Genomic DNA, 15,454 nt, shown 5'->3' on the forward strand with positions numbered 1-15,454 from the left:
TTCTTTCCAATCAACATGTGTCTAATTAAATAATAAACTTATTTCTCTCATCACCATTTCTGAATCCTGGCTCCCCAAAAAAACTATCAAAAACAATATAATTGTTTTTGCTTTGATTTCCATAAACAGAGCTGTAGCACTTAAAATTTATAAGCAGCATTAGTCTTAGCTTAATAAGAACAATTAACATTTATATATCACTTTAAGTTTTACAAAGCACTTTACAGCTTTGTAAATATCTCATGTTATCCTCACAACCACCTTGGGAGATAGGTCAACATCCATACCCATTTTACAGATGAGGAAACTTGGACAGACAGAAGTTAAGTGACTTGCCCAGGGTCACAAAGCTATTAAGTATCTGAAGAGGGACTGATCTCAGGTCTTTCTGACTCCAAGTTAAGTGCTTTATCCACTGGGCCACCTAGTTAAGGAAACACTTTTGACCCCCTAAGGAAAGCAAATATAGCACTGATTTTGTCCCCATACAAAAAAAGTCAAAGACTGAAAAAATTTTTTTTACTTTAAAAAATTACCACTTGGTCCTTTTAATATTCTTAATTTTGACATACCATGTAAGTAAGCTAGTAAGCTAGAGAACTAACCTCAGTGTCAGAACACCTGAGTTAAGTCATGTCTCTGATAAACACTGGCTGTGTGACTCTGACCAAGTCACTTACATTTTCAGTTTCTTAAGTAATTTTCTAAGTTGTAGAGAAGGGGTAGATCTGTATTTAAGAGCTCTCTAAGATGATTAAATCACTTTTCAGGACCAAAAAGAGTATGAGACATCATATAATGATACGTAAAGCTGGCATCTAGATACCAACTGCTATTTGGGCTAGAAAACAACATTTTATAGACATCAAAGGCTCATTTTACTTTTCACTTAAGCATGGATCACGGGACATACCTACATTTGTACACAAACTGGATTTTTTTAATCCAGATTACTAAAAGGGAAAACTTTCAAAAGGCATACAACAGAAGAGGAGGCACAATAATATTTGTAATCAAGATTTAAAAATCCTACAAACAACTTGCCTACTCTGGCCACAACTGGATTACAATGTGCATATCCCTAAGAGAAAACTGGATAAAAGATAGCAGAGATTGCCCTGTAGTATGAGAAATGTGATTTTTAAAAATCTAAGTTTTAAATTAATTCTCTCCATTCATAAATGAAATGTTTACTAGTTTAAAAATGTTCCACCTTTGTTATATAGTGACTGTGAGATGTTGGACAAGTCATTTAACTTCTGTGTCCCATGTAATTCTCTCAGACTTTAACTTACATTAACAGTTGCTGATAAGCGTTGGTAGAGGAAGTTTACTTACCAGGAGTTGCCTACACTAATTGTAACAGAGATGCAAATAGTAACCATTAAAAGCAGTACTATGGAGTGGACAGACTCCTGGACAGAACTCAGGAAGGCCTGGCTCCAAATCCACCTCAAATGCTTCCTAGGTGAAATCACTTAACTTACAAGTGCCCAGTCAACTCCACAAGACTTAGCTATTATGGATGGATTTGATCTGCCACTAGAGAAGAAATACTATCCAGTTATTGTCTACAAGTTTTTGTTCTTGTTTTTAATATGTATGTGCATTCACAAATCTAGATTTTTCAGAGACATAACTAAGAATTCTGGTACCTGGGGCAAAATCAGTTGGAGTAAAGAAGTGGGACCAGCCTGAAGTATGACCATTCCTAAGTGTGGTTAAGGTAGGCTTTCAAATGTTCCTGGAAGTTGAGGGACTGGGAGGCCAGGATATTGCTCAAAGAAGTTGAAGTGGAGAAGATGTTTGCTTACTTGGTTATTAAACTTACTGAGGAGCAGCAGAAAGAGCAGTCTGGAAATAAACATATGACAAGGAGCTGTATAACATGGAGTGAACTTTCAAAAAGGCTAAAAACAACTACAAGGAACAATAAATATACCAACTTTTCTTCCTCACCCTTTGTGTCAGGGTGAGAAAAGTTGAAAGTCTAGCATAAAGAAGGGACCAAGATCCAAGGGGTCTTCAGGGGAAAGCCAGATTTCAGAGAGTACCAGATCATGAAAATCTGAGAGGAAGAGGTCTAAGATAGAGAGGAGTAGCTTAAGAATAGAGGAGGATTCAGAAGGCATACTAGAAAAGGAAAAGAGCATAGGACAGGGCCAGAGGAGAGCCTAAGTTTACCTCCACTACTCCACCCAAAAAGGACAACACCTAAAACTGGGTGACCAGCACAGGAAAGGGAGGGCACAACCCCAATGCCTAGGGAAGGCTCAGCCAATCTAGGCTAGTTCTAGCTCTGTATATTTTCCACTTTAATGGCTTCTCATTCATTTCTAAGAGATTTCACAGAATTGTATAAGAGCAGCAAGTAGCCTTATCAACTATCTAATCCAATCTTTACAGATGTGGAAACTGAAATCCAAAGGGGCAAAGTGACTTGTCCACAGTCATACCACTAGCTCAGTGCTAGGGCTTGGACTGAAGTTCAAGCTGATGCACTTTCTACTACATTAGGGACCTCTTGTAATATAATAAGAGTACAAGTCATTAGTTTAACAATAAGGGTTGCAATTTATGACAGACTCTATTCACAATGAAATAGCAAGAATACTTTCTAACAGATCAAGAAAAAAGGAAAAGGTCAAAAGAAAACATGTTATAAAAATAGCACATTACAAAATATCCAATTCACAAAGTTACACGCAACTTATATCTCCCTCTAATTACTTTATAAAAGTTTCCTTTGTTCAATCTAAATTCCATATGGAAAAGGGCTATTATGAAAAGAAAGGTCTTTTCCATAGTCAATAATAATTGCTGAAAGAACAACTTTTTAATACACCATCTAAGGATGAATACTGTCCTTCCCTGGTGGTCTAAATGATCAAACATTTAACTAGGAATTTTACTAGCATTTAGAAAGCAATTATATTCACAACCTCATAAAATTTTAAAGCTGAAATGAGCCTTAGAAATCATCTACCCCATATTCCTCATTTTACACGTGAGGAAACAAAAGTCCAGAAAGAGGAAGACTTGCCCAGGTCACCCAGATCAGGCCTCTTGACTTCCCAAGAACTCTCCATGAAACCAAGCTGCCTCCTACTATGGTCACTGGTTTTTGTCATGATATTTTTTTTCCAAATTTTCTAAATCAAGTCCTCTCTGTAGAGTAACACATTTTCCCAGATACATAAACATAAATCTTCGATCAATTACATCATGATAGAACAAAAATATAAAAACAGATTTTAAACAAATTTATAGGATTTACAATAAATTTAAGAGAAAACTTTAGAGCTTTTATTTTAATAGGGAAACTTTCTTAGCATACAAAAAACATTTCTCAGAAAACATTCTAGGGGCAGCTAGCTGGCGCAGTGGATAGAGCGCCGGCCCTGAAGTCAAGAGGACCTGAGTTCAAATCCGACCTCAGACCAAACGTTTGACACTTACTAGCTGTGTGATTCTGGGCAAGTCACCTAACCCCAATTGCCTAAAAAAACCCAAAAAAACAAAACAAAACAAAAAAACATTTTAAATGTTTCCTGATTTATGCCTCAATTAAAATTCACAAAGGCCAATAAAATGTTAAGCCCGCTAAAATAAAATCCTAATAAACAAGATTAGATATACCCCACCCCCTGAAATATAGCAAAGCAATTTCATTGAAACAAACTAAAATTTATAGAGCAAAGAAATCCTTTCTTTAAACTAAAACTAGTACTGTAAGAAATGATGAGCAGTGCTATAAGAAATGATGAGAAGGAAGACTTCAGAAAAACTTGGAAAGACTTATATGAACTGATGCTGAGTGAAATGAGAACCAGGAGAACAGTGCACAAAGTAACAGCCACACTGTGCAATGACTGACTTTAACAGACTTAGCTCTTCTCAGCAATACAAGGATCTAAGACAACTCCAAAGGATTCATGATGGAAACCATGGAGTCTGAATACAGATAGAGCAATAGTATTTGCTCTCCTTTTCTTTTGCTGTTTTGTTTTATTTCTTCTTTCTCATGGCTCCTCTCATCAGTTCTAATTCTTCTATATATCATGACTAATGTGAAAATATGCTTAATATGAATGTATAAGTACAGCCTATATCAGATTGCATGTCATCTTGGAGATGGCGGAGGAGAAGGAGGGGGGAAAATTTAAAACTCAAAATCTTATGGAAGTGAATGTTGAAAACTACAAATAAATTATTTTTTTAAATAAACTACAACTAAATTTTGATATAAAAAAAATTAACCAAAGATCTCACTATACTCTGTGAACATGCTCTATGGATACATATGGGCTATGCTCTGTGGGTAAATCCTGTGAAGTCATGTATTTCAAATTTCTCTCAAAGGCTATTACAGTATGATACTACTGGATGAGCCATCATTGAAATCCCAAGTATTTAAAGTAATTTTGTACCAAGCTCGGTCCAATACTAGTCTGACGCTGTCTCTCTCTGGTCTACATCTGTCTGTGTAAATCAGAAAACACTAATGTGAATCAAAGTATAAAGGGCACACAAATTATTTTTTTCAGCAATAACTACACAGAATGTTCACTATGAATGTATAACTACCATGAGAAATGCACATTCAGACAATGAAGAACAAAGGAAAATATAACTGCTCCCACTTCCTTCCAATTCAAAAAAGGCATGTGAAGAAGGCAAGATATAATAGAGAACCTCACATGTAAAATGGAATTTTAGGCAGAATTAGAGGCAAAAGTATAATGATGATAATAATACACACACACTTCAAATATAGCTCACACTTACAAAGCACATTCTTCAAACAATCCCGTGACATATACGTAGTTCAAGTATGATCTCCATTTTACATATAAGCAAATGGAAGGCCAAAGATGACAAATGAGTTGCCAAGGTCACACAGCTAAGTGTCAAATCCAGGCGTCCTGACTCTATATCCAGCACTGTTTCCACTATGACATGATTAAACACCAGTATTTGAGTGATTCCGCCTTCCAAGAGCATGGCTCTAGGATTTAGGATGTGTTGAAATATACCAAAAGATTAATTTTACAAGGAAAAGACAACACTGGATTTTAAATAGAATCAATAAGTTTTTAATTTTATTTTAGTAATAAAAAGAAAGGTTCATAATTTAATATGAAGAAAAAATCCCTTTTGCTGTGGTCATACTGAAGTCAGGATTTAATCAGTCACATCTTAGAATCTAAGGTCTATGTGACTAGACACTTCCATCAAACAATCTCTTAATTCCAATCAGAGTGAGGATTAGAGACACAATTCTTTCCACTCAAACCAAGCTAGCTTCCATCAGCATAAGACACAATTCAAGTAACCTAAATGAACAGGCTAGAAATCTTTGCCCCTCTGCTCAGAATCGAAAAGACTTCCAAAATCTCTAGGATTCCTGGTGCTTTTCTGAAATGTCTGAATTCCTTAAAAGCCTATCACATTTCTATCCTACAAGACCAGGGGACCAAGGTTTCCCAACACAGATCAGAGCTGACAGGCTCCAAATGGGTATACTACTATGTTTCTTCAGCTTCTCTTGGTTCCATGAGGTTCTTTAGAATGGGATGATGCTGGGAGGGCCCTGTAAGCACCTCCCTTGAATATGAATTTGGGTCTGCCTGGCAAGATAAAGGCCCTAGAAGTTTGTGTGTCAACCCAGAACTACAATGTGAAGGGCCTTCATCACTAATCACTTAATAATAAGTACTAGAATAAGGTCATTTTGTGAAATTTTTGTTGCTATTCTAAGACACAGTAAGAAAGGTCAAGTACCTAATGATAAGTATGATCCCATTCATAAGATTATTCCCCCTAGCAATGCAGACCACAATAATGCTCAATGAAATACAACTAAACACTTAAATGGATTCTGCAGGATTTGGTTATAATAGGCCAAAAGGCCTATTAAATAGCATCCCATTTAAATATTTAACATAGCAAAATACTACAAATATCATTAAGATATTTTAGATATGCTTCTTTTGTTAACAAGACAAAAACAACTAACATGTGCATTGTAATCTGTCATGTTGGTATTTTAACTCCTCTCTGGGAATTACTATACAAATCTTTTTAATGCTCCACAATATATATAGGTAAAATTTCACCTAATGGGGTAGGAACTGATTTCTTGATTATTTACCTACTTAATTTCTGACGTTTTAAAATATATTTCATTCATTCTGTAACATACTATTTAAAAACTTGATTTAAAATGTCACCATTTAGGTAGCCCTGGTGCAATCTTTCTGGAGAGCAATCTCTCAATATACAAGTCATAAAATAGCCTCAGCTTTTCCTACAGAAACATGACAATGGACCATAGCTTTTAATCTTATTTCTTACCGACCTTTCTTTTTATATTACAATCATTTCCAACTATATCCCTTTCCAATCACCTACCTAATGAGCCAACCCTTATAACAAAGATTAAAAATAAAAGAGAAAAAAAATTGGTTTAATAAAAATTAAATCCATTGGACAGAACAAGCAATATTACATACCCATGGTCCCCCACGTCTGCAAAGGGAGAAGGGAAAAAGGAAGGAATGCATTTTTCTTTCATTTCCAATGGCCTTACCTTTTGACATTTCAATTTTCCCTTTGGGAACATACCCAAGGAAGTCATTGAAAAGAATAAAAAGGACTATTAATCCAGAGATTATTATATCTGTATTATAATGTAATACTTAAAAACTATAAACAGCCTAAATGTCCATAGGTAGGGAATGAATAAACCAATCATGATACTTCATTGTTACAAGAGGTCATGACATTATAAAGGATAACTATGAGAAACAGGAAATAATGGCAAATCCCTATATGGAAGAATTCCAAGTAGAAAAAAAAACTAATAATCACCAAGGGGCAGGTAGGTGGCAGAGTAGATAAAGCACTGGGCTTGGAATCAGGAAGACTCATCTTATGAGTTCAAATCCGGCCACAGACACCTACTAGCTGTGTGACCCAGGGCAAGTCATTTAACTGTTTGCCTCAATTTCCTCATCTGTAAGATGAGCTAGAGAAGGAAATGGCAAATCACTCCAGTATCTCTGCCAAGAAAACACCAAATGGGGTCACAAAGAGTCAGATACAACAGAAACAACTAAACAATAATGACAAATGAATAAGGATATTATTAATGAGTAATACCTATATGTTTAAGTATATTTTTATTGAAGATAGTTTAGAGGTTAATGTTCATTGGTTTTTTCTTTCTTTCTGCAAACTGCTTGCACTCAAAACTTTAAAAAAAGGTCACTAACTTAAAAGCTTAATAACCATGTCTAAATTTATAACATGTGAAATAACACTGTAAAAAGGAAGTAAGGGGATCTTTCTTCTACAGAGCAAAACAATGACAAGAGTTGAGAGTTGAGAAGCTATCTGTTGGTTATGCTATGGCTTTCATTACCTGTGTCATTTATATAATCAGAACTGTAACTATAAAAACAGAATAAGATTTAAGGCAGCTCCTTGATTAAAATCTGAATGAGATCCACTACAACATTAAGGTCACCAAAATTTGAATCAGTTTACTTCTCCCAGAATTACAAAACAGCCTTGTTTTTATTAAGCTACCTCCCAACCCTACTCTCACCCCCACCCACACAGACCAAAAACACCCTTAATTCAATAAGGTCTTATGATTCTATTTATGATAGTCAACTTCCAGAAGGCAAAAATGGGTTGGAGGAAAAGACTTACTGCTTTACCTTGTACCAAGGGTACTGATGTTATTGAACTAGGCCTTAGAAGTTTAAAAAGATTAACTCTTAAAGCCAAGTCTTAAGTCCCCAAAATGATATTCATTTAAGAGATGAAGAAGGATCTTGTCCTAGGGAGAAAAACATACCATTCTACTGAAGGACACAGGGTAGGAAACCATAACCAAACAGCTCTGAAAGTTTGATTTTGGCTTCACTTCTATCACGTTAAAGTTGTGAAGCATGAAAAACAAGCTGGCTAAATGTAGTAAACATAAAAATGTGGAAAGCAGTCCTCTGTCATTTTCATATTAAGTGCTTTTGTATTCTCAAAATAATGTGACTTCACAAAAATGACAAAGATAGCAGTAGAAAATGTAGGTTCACATTACATTCTGCTTCTCAGTATCAATTAACAGTTTAGGATTTATTGAGCATCCATCCATGTATATACAGTGCATTTAGCATCTATCAGCTGGAAAACTGCGTCTCCTACTTTCCATCACCTGGGTAAGGCTCTTGTGAGAACCATGATACAGGAACAGCTATCAATAAATTATCTTTCCTACCATCCTGATTGGCAATCATTTCCTTACCCTAACCTCAGTTTTTCAAACAGAAAGATGATAATGCCTCTTCTGAAAAGCAGACAACAGCCAGCCAAAATCTATTCATACAAGTGCCTAAATGATGGCCATGATATGAAGCACTGGGTACTGTTTAACTGATTAAGCCAGCTGTGGCCCCAAATCCCCAGGGGGTAGTCTTGAAACAGACTCAGCTTTCCAGCAGTCCTCTAACCCAGCAAGATTCAACACTGCGACTTTGGGGATCAGTTCAAATAATACTGACTCTAGATGGGCAGCATGCTTTGGTTTCACCCAAAACTTTCCTAACTAACGTGACCTTGGCTTCACATCTCTCTACTTACTCTGTCCCCAAGACCTCTGTTATCTGCTAAAATGGGAAGTTATCTGGCTCTTCCCAACAATCTTTTTTTCCATTATACGCTCTATGAGAATTCCTAACAATTCACATCTTACAATGACAAATGAAGGCAGTTGCTCTCCTCTCTACTACTCGAATATCTTCCAAAAAGTTATCTCAAAAAAGGTATTAAAATGACTTAGCTGAAATAAGTCTCATGTACTTGAAGGTATTCTGAATTACTGAGTCAGTAGAACAGTAAACTTACATTTATTCACTCTATAAAGCTCACACACACTACCTACCTCAGTACACTCCCCAGACCTTAAGAGTAATCAATTATCTAAAGCTAATTAAATTTAGGCTTTTGCTTGGGGGGGGGGATTGACTGTACAGCTAAAGTTTATTTTCAAATCACTATCCAGAGGACTGAAAAGTAATTCTTCCCTGTAATTCTGATGCTAACTACACAGTCTTGCTGCTATTTTACCAAACAGTTAGGTAATGTATCAAGGGATTAACTTTTGGACTAACAGTCAATGCTCTGATGTAATCATCAAGACAATGTTGATATTATGAACCACTTCCTTTACCGCTGACAAATAAGAAAAAATAAACACATGTGTATAACTCTTCAGTTCTACATAAAATGAAATAACACCAACAATTAGTATGTATAAATGTGTTGGTAGTGCTGTGTTGTCTTCTTCCTAAGGCACACAAGAGCCTTTCATCTAACAATTTATACAAATTCTCAAGAAAGCCCACAGGCACAATTTCAGGAATAACTTTTGAACATAATTGAAAACCTATAGAGAAAGCACCAGTGGAGAACTTAGGCAACAGAACTCATCAAGTTACTAAAGTGAAGCTAACTCTAAAAAAAGCCTAAAGATAAAGCAAACAATGACAGGTGCTAGCCTTATCTTAGGGAAAGTGCCATAGTCACTAACCAGTACTGTAAAAGTAAATAAAACCGTGTCAGCATTGTTATTGTTTTTGTTCAGTCATTTTTTTCAGTCATATCCAACTCTTCATGACCCCATTTGAGGTCTTCTTGGCAAAGATACTTAAGAGTAGTTTGCCATTTCCTTCTCCAGTTCATTTTACAGATTAGGAAACTGAGACAAACAGGGTTAAGTGACTTGCCTAGGGTCACACAGCTACTAAGTGTCTGACGCCACATTTGAACTCGGAATACAAGTCTTCCTGACTCCATGCCTGGCGCTCCATCCACTGTGCTACCTAGCTGCCGCTATATCAGCATAATGGCTAGTTTTTAATGTTTCAAAAGCAGGGTCTTTATAGTAACTATGACTGCACTACTTCCTATAAGAAATCTACGTAATGCTGACCAAGTTTCAGTTCACCTTGACTGATTTCTAAATATGTCATCTCAGACCATTCCAAGAACAAAGGAAAGAGAACAACCAATAACTGTATAAGTCTGACACATTCACCAGGAGTCACTTAATAATCTGGACATCTAAGTTTTCATAAAGGATGATTCCAACTCGAAACCCTGAATTTTGGCTATTACTCCCCATTTCTGATTTAAGAAGTGAAACTGATCTTCAGCTACCTTAAGTGGAAAGATGTTTTGTCTTCCAAATGTTTTCAATTTCTTGAAGCACATACTCTTCAATAATAAGTATCAAACGTTCAAATCAAAAGCTGAGTTCAAGCAACAGGTTACAAAGACTTGTCTGACGCGCTTTCATGATAAAATCTGTGATCAAAAAATTTAACTAACTGACAAAAGTTTGAATAGGCCCATCCTAAAAACCCAAAGTGAATATGTGTATCCAGAAAAAACAGAAAGCCACTCCATCTACCTACATTACAATCTATAGGAAAATGAAATAAAGCTGATTTGTATAAGGATTGACAACTACTTGGACCTTTAAACCAAGAGACTACATTTTTTTTCTATACTATACTTGCACCCAGTGACAAGCCAAAAGCAAAGGGGAAAGTTCCAGGGTTTCTGTCTGGGAGGCTCTGGCACATTTCTACCAAAAAAAGAGTATCATATTAAGGAATCTAAGTCCTAACATTAAAACTATGTGTACCTTACTGTTACTTGAGTCAACAGTATATTCCCCTCATTACAAGTTAACAAATACCTAGGCCTCTTTCCCAACTAAATGTTCTGACTGGCTTGAAGATCCCTTATAAGAAAACCTATGAGGTCTTGTAACTATCACAAATACAACCTGGGGAGACATCACTGATGTAAAATTAAGAGCTTTTCATTTTGAAAAGAAGCAAGCTAGAGCATCATCATATTTATTACAAAATCCTATCTGTCATATTTAGGACACTGGCATCTAAAATTCCTTGAGCCTGTGTTCGTAAGTTACGAAACATCCTTTAATTTGGTTTGCTCTGCATGTGCTGATATATGGCTAAATTTCTGTGTGATCTTTCAGTTCATCTGAAAGCAACTTGTAGAAACCACAGAAATATTTGAAACTCTCAAAACCACCACCACCCCCAACATAAATTTTCCCTTCACAACAAATAATGTGCAGTCGAATAGATTTCCTGTTTCAAAATGGAATAGTAGATGAAAGAAACTGTAATTTAGCCATTAACAAGAGCACAGAACTTTTAAAATGAAGATGTTTTCCAAAGATGAAATGGAAACTATTTCAAATTTTGCTTACTCACTTGAGAGCTAATCTGTGTAATTGTTTCCCAGATAAATGCTCTCCACTTCATGCAGTGGACTGTCATAAGAGGGCTTTATAAAATGCTTTGCATAAATTACCTGTTTAAGAGCTCCTCTTCTGGTCTAAGGGCAAGGCAATCTCATATAAGTCAGAACAAACATTTCCAAACTATTCTGACACAGTATACTAACATTAAGCAGCTTACTGCATGAGCTTTGCATATCTGAGTTCTCTGGAAGAACTCTGAACCTTAAAGAGTAGGACAGAAGGTAAAAGCAACATCATTTCATATCAAGACATCAAGCTTTCACAACAAATACAAAGCCAAGAAGTGAGCAAAATGTCCAATTCAAATCATAATGCCTTTGTCTTCCATCAGAGAACTCAGCAGTTCAGACCTAGAAAGAACCTTGGAGATGATCTATTCCAACCCCTCATTTGTAGGAAAGGATGATGAAACTGACATACTTAAGTTCTGAAATATCAGCTACAGAAGTTTAGTGATTTGCCCAGTCAGGAAGTAGCAAAACTATGGCTAGAACCCAGGTCTAGTCAAGCATTTATTAACCATTTGTTATGTTCCCCTGACTTCTAGTCAAATGGTATTTAATAAATATACCAACAATTCACAGAAAAATGATGGGCAAATAGATCTTGCTTTCATCACATGGCTTAGGGTTCATCAAAAGCTTATCATTGCCAAGTGTCATCAAATGCTAAAGTTGTAAGGGATACCAAAGATAACATACCCAGAAAAGAGTAAATACTCACCACTTTGTCCATGAGTTTCCAAGTCTTTTCAACAGTTCTTCGATCAGCTGCAGCCTGTTTAGGTGGTCCAACTGCATCCTGAATAGCATCAATAATGCCCAATATCCGTCCTTTTCGGGGGTTTCCTCCTCGGCCACCAGGGTTCCGGCCATTCATAGCATTAGCCATCTGGGATCTCAGCTCTTCAGCTCTTACAAGAATACTGAAAACAATTTTTTAAAAAATTACCAAAAGAGACTCCCATGGTCCTTTAAATATTTTTCCCCAACAGAAAACTGAATGTGCTAACTCATCCCACCCACCTCCTTCAGCAAGGAATGCAGTGGATAGAGTAAAATCAGCCCAGGGTTCAACTTTTAGACAAGGAGAGTATGGATTCACACTGGCAATCTACAGAGTGGGTGTCAGGGAAGTGACCCTGACTTTGCTTTTATAAAACTAACAGTTGTGGACAAATATTATTCACATTTGAAGAAGCACAGGCTGGATTACATTACATAGCTCAGAACAAAAAGGCAACATAAATACAATCACTCCAAACAGATAAGAACACAATATTCTCCCCATCTCTTTTCCCTTAACCCCCTCTCCATACACACAAAAACGAAGCCACTGAGGAAACATCTTGGGGGCTTCACTTGGGGAAACTCATTTTCATCCTGTACTAGATTCCAAGTTAGGCAAACCAAAAAATTATTATACACTTCATATGGGGGGCACGTCTGTGCTCAACAAAGGCTGTACGACTTGTATTTTATTCCCCAGCTTTAAAAAATCTCAAACCCGGAGATAACACGACCCCAAATCCGAAGTTATCTTTTTAAAAAATGTAATGTCAATAGTTACCTATAGGTTAGTTAATAACCAAACTGGAGGGGGCTAGAGGGAGTCCTTTCCTTCCTTTCTTTTTTTAAAGAGGGAAAGAACTGAAGGAGGGAAAAAGGAAGAGGAGGGAAGATCACTTCTTCTGATTCAGCCCTCCTCCTCCCCCCATCAGGAAAAACAAAACAAAACAAAACAAAACACACACACACACACACACACAGCTTTGTTTCTGGATTTTAAAAAAAAAACACCACTACCCAGCTGCCCCCACTGCTTTTCATCCACAGTTAGGGAGGAGAAAGGTAGAAAGAAGGAAGGACAAAGTATCCTTTCTCCTCCAAGCAACAGAAGCAGCAGTTCTCTCGTCTTTGCCCTCTCCTGCCGCCTTTATACAGCCCATGCTCAAGTCTCTTCCAATCTCCGCAGCTTCTATCCCTCTCTTTCTGCCCTTGTCCCCCCCACACCCCCCGCCCCACTCTGGGGTTCGGGTTATTAAATACCCCTCTTCAAACAGCAGCGGCAGCAGCAACAACGCCAGCAACAGCAAGCTGGGGGCTCTCCTCCCGTCCTCGTCCGTAGCTCGTGTCTAGCTGCACAAGGAGCACTTGGCCCGGGAGAAACATTGAGTCTCCCAGACGGAGCTCCTCCTCGCCCTCTCTCCCGGCTATAGAGGACTCCGGGGGGGGGGGGGGGGGGAAGGAAGGCACACGCGTGTGCGTTAGGCTACACTATACGCGCACGTCGGGGCGGGGGCCGTAGGAGGGAAGGCAGCACAGAGAGTGAGATAAGACAGCAATTCCAAAGGCGGAGAGCTCCTTCCAACCAGCTTCTAGCAAGACGTGGAAAAAAAAAAAGACAACAATTTAAGGTTGAAATAAATCCACACCCGCCTCCTGTTTCTCCCCACTCCTCCCCCCTCCTCTGCTGGGCTTGGGGACGCACCAGCAGCAGCCCAGGCGGGAGAAGGAGGAGGAGGAGGAGGAGGAGGAGGAGGAGGAGGAGGAGGAGGAGGAGGAGGAGGAGGAGGAGGAGGAGGAGGAGGAGGAGGAGGAGGAGGAGGAGGAGGAGGAGGAGGAGAGGAGGAGGAGGAGGAGGAGGAGGAGACAACTCACAGCATACCCCACCCCTCTTCCCCTCCCCTCCCTGTCGCTCCCTCCCACCTCCCCCTGGTAACTTACACTCAAACACAGAGACGTGGGGAGGAGGAGGGGCCACGGGACCAGGGAGGGGGAGGAGAGAGGAGGCAGGAGGAAGGATTTAGCCAATCCTCCTAAATCTCAGCATTACAGGACAGGGATCTTGACCAATGGGAGATAGACCCCTTTTTTCGCCCCGCCCCTCCCTCCACGTCTTCTAGGGTCCCCAGGGCTGCGAAAGAACCACCCCCCACATTCACACTTACACGTTCACACACATATACCTACAGGTATAAACACACCCACGTCCCAGACACAGAAGAAGGAATATAAATATTTGGCCCATTAAGGGAGTGGGACAAGGAAGGGGAAAAAGGATTCAAACCCCCAGGGAGTTGGTCAATGGTGGTTAGGAGGAGAGATGGGCGTGACCATCTGGAGGGAGAGTAAAAGCCAACTAGGGGATAAGAGGCGGGACTTCCTGCTTTGTCCACTTTCCTAGTCTTTTGTTTCGTAGCAACAGTGGATGGGAGGCAATGAGTGGCACTTGAGCCTGGGTTAGAGTGGAAAAAGCCCCAGACGTTCTGCTTGCTGAGGTTGCCAGAAAGGACACGTCTTGCCTAGGACCCTGGTCTTTGAGGAGTTAGTTTTTAGTATCCACTGTGAGGAAGAGATTGAGCTGGAGTGGGAGGCTGCTGGGATAATCGTAATAGCACCGACTTTGGCAAACCAGTGTCCTCTTCCAGCTGCTAGTTCCTGGAAGGAATTGTATTTCATTGTACTGAAGGGAAATGGTCAGCTTTACATTGACCATTCAAAGGAAAGAAGACTTTCTGCTAGTACATAACATTTTAAAAAATATATTTCTAGGCTTATCTGAACTATATCTTCCCCTTCATTCCTTATTCTTGTTCTTCCCTACCTAGAATAGCATTTTTAATCTCTCCCTCTCCTTTCTTCATAGAATTGCTTAAATTGGACATGGGGAACGAGTGGTAGAAATATATGACCGATTTATTAAGTGCCTCCCATATACCGAGCACTGTACTGGGCACTGGAGGTACAAATAGAAATAAATGTTAAACAGTCCTGCCTTTCAAGGAGCTCATATTCTAATGGGGGGGGGGTGACACATATCTTCCTTGACTTTTTTTTTCATTTTACTTATCCTCTAATTAATACTTATATTCTCTGTATTTTCCATATTCTTTAATTCTTCATCTCTTGCATTCTAGCTTTCATCTCTACCAAGGTGCTCTTGGTTTTCAACTTCTTGATTGTCATTTTCATGAACCTCTTTTATTTTATTTTGCATTATTAAATACAATGATTCTTGGCTCTCTGTTCTCTCATTTCTCTGTTCTTTATCCTTTTTACTGAATCTTTTTGATCTTTTTTTCAT

The 15,454-nt window shown here is 38.4% G+C and overlaps 1 protein-coding gene across 12 annotated transcripts in view; it reads right to left on the reverse strand.

Moving 5' to 3' along the window:
- The window catches only part of CBLB (Cbl proto-oncogene B), a 284,335-nt gene extending 270,441 nt beyond the window's left edge, over positions 1 to 13,894 (reverse strand). For 4 of the 12 annotated variants that reach the window (XR_013482932.1, XM_078146682.1, XM_078146683.1 and 1 more), the window contains exons 1-2: positions 13,417 to 13,894; positions 12,092 to 12,293 (exon numbers count right to left, since the gene is read on the reverse strand). Coding sequence is in view for 11 of the 12 variants with exons in the window: in XM_078146682.1 (XP_078002808.1) it covers positions 12,092 to 12,259 (168 nt within the window). In the remaining variant the exon portion in view is untranslated. Of the gene's footprint in view, positions 1 to 1,655; positions 1,802 to 12,091; positions 12,294 to 12,937; positions 12,994 to 13,416 lie in introns of those variants that run through there. The other 8 variants (XM_078146681.1, XM_078146678.1, XM_078146680.1 and 5 more) reach the window with 4 other exon arrangements.
- Between the last annotated feature and the right edge of the window lie 1,560 nt (positions 13,895 to 15,454).

The sequence above is a fragment of the Phascolarctos cinereus genome, unplaced genomic scaffold (genome assembly GCF_003287225.1).
Source record: "Phascolarctos cinereus isolate Bilbo 61053 unplaced genomic scaffold, phaCin_HiC Scaffold_726;HRSCAF=1367, whole genome shotgun sequence".
Lineage (NCBI taxonomy): Eukaryota > Metazoa > Chordata > Mammalia > Diprotodontia > Phascolarctidae > Phascolarctos > Phascolarctos cinereus.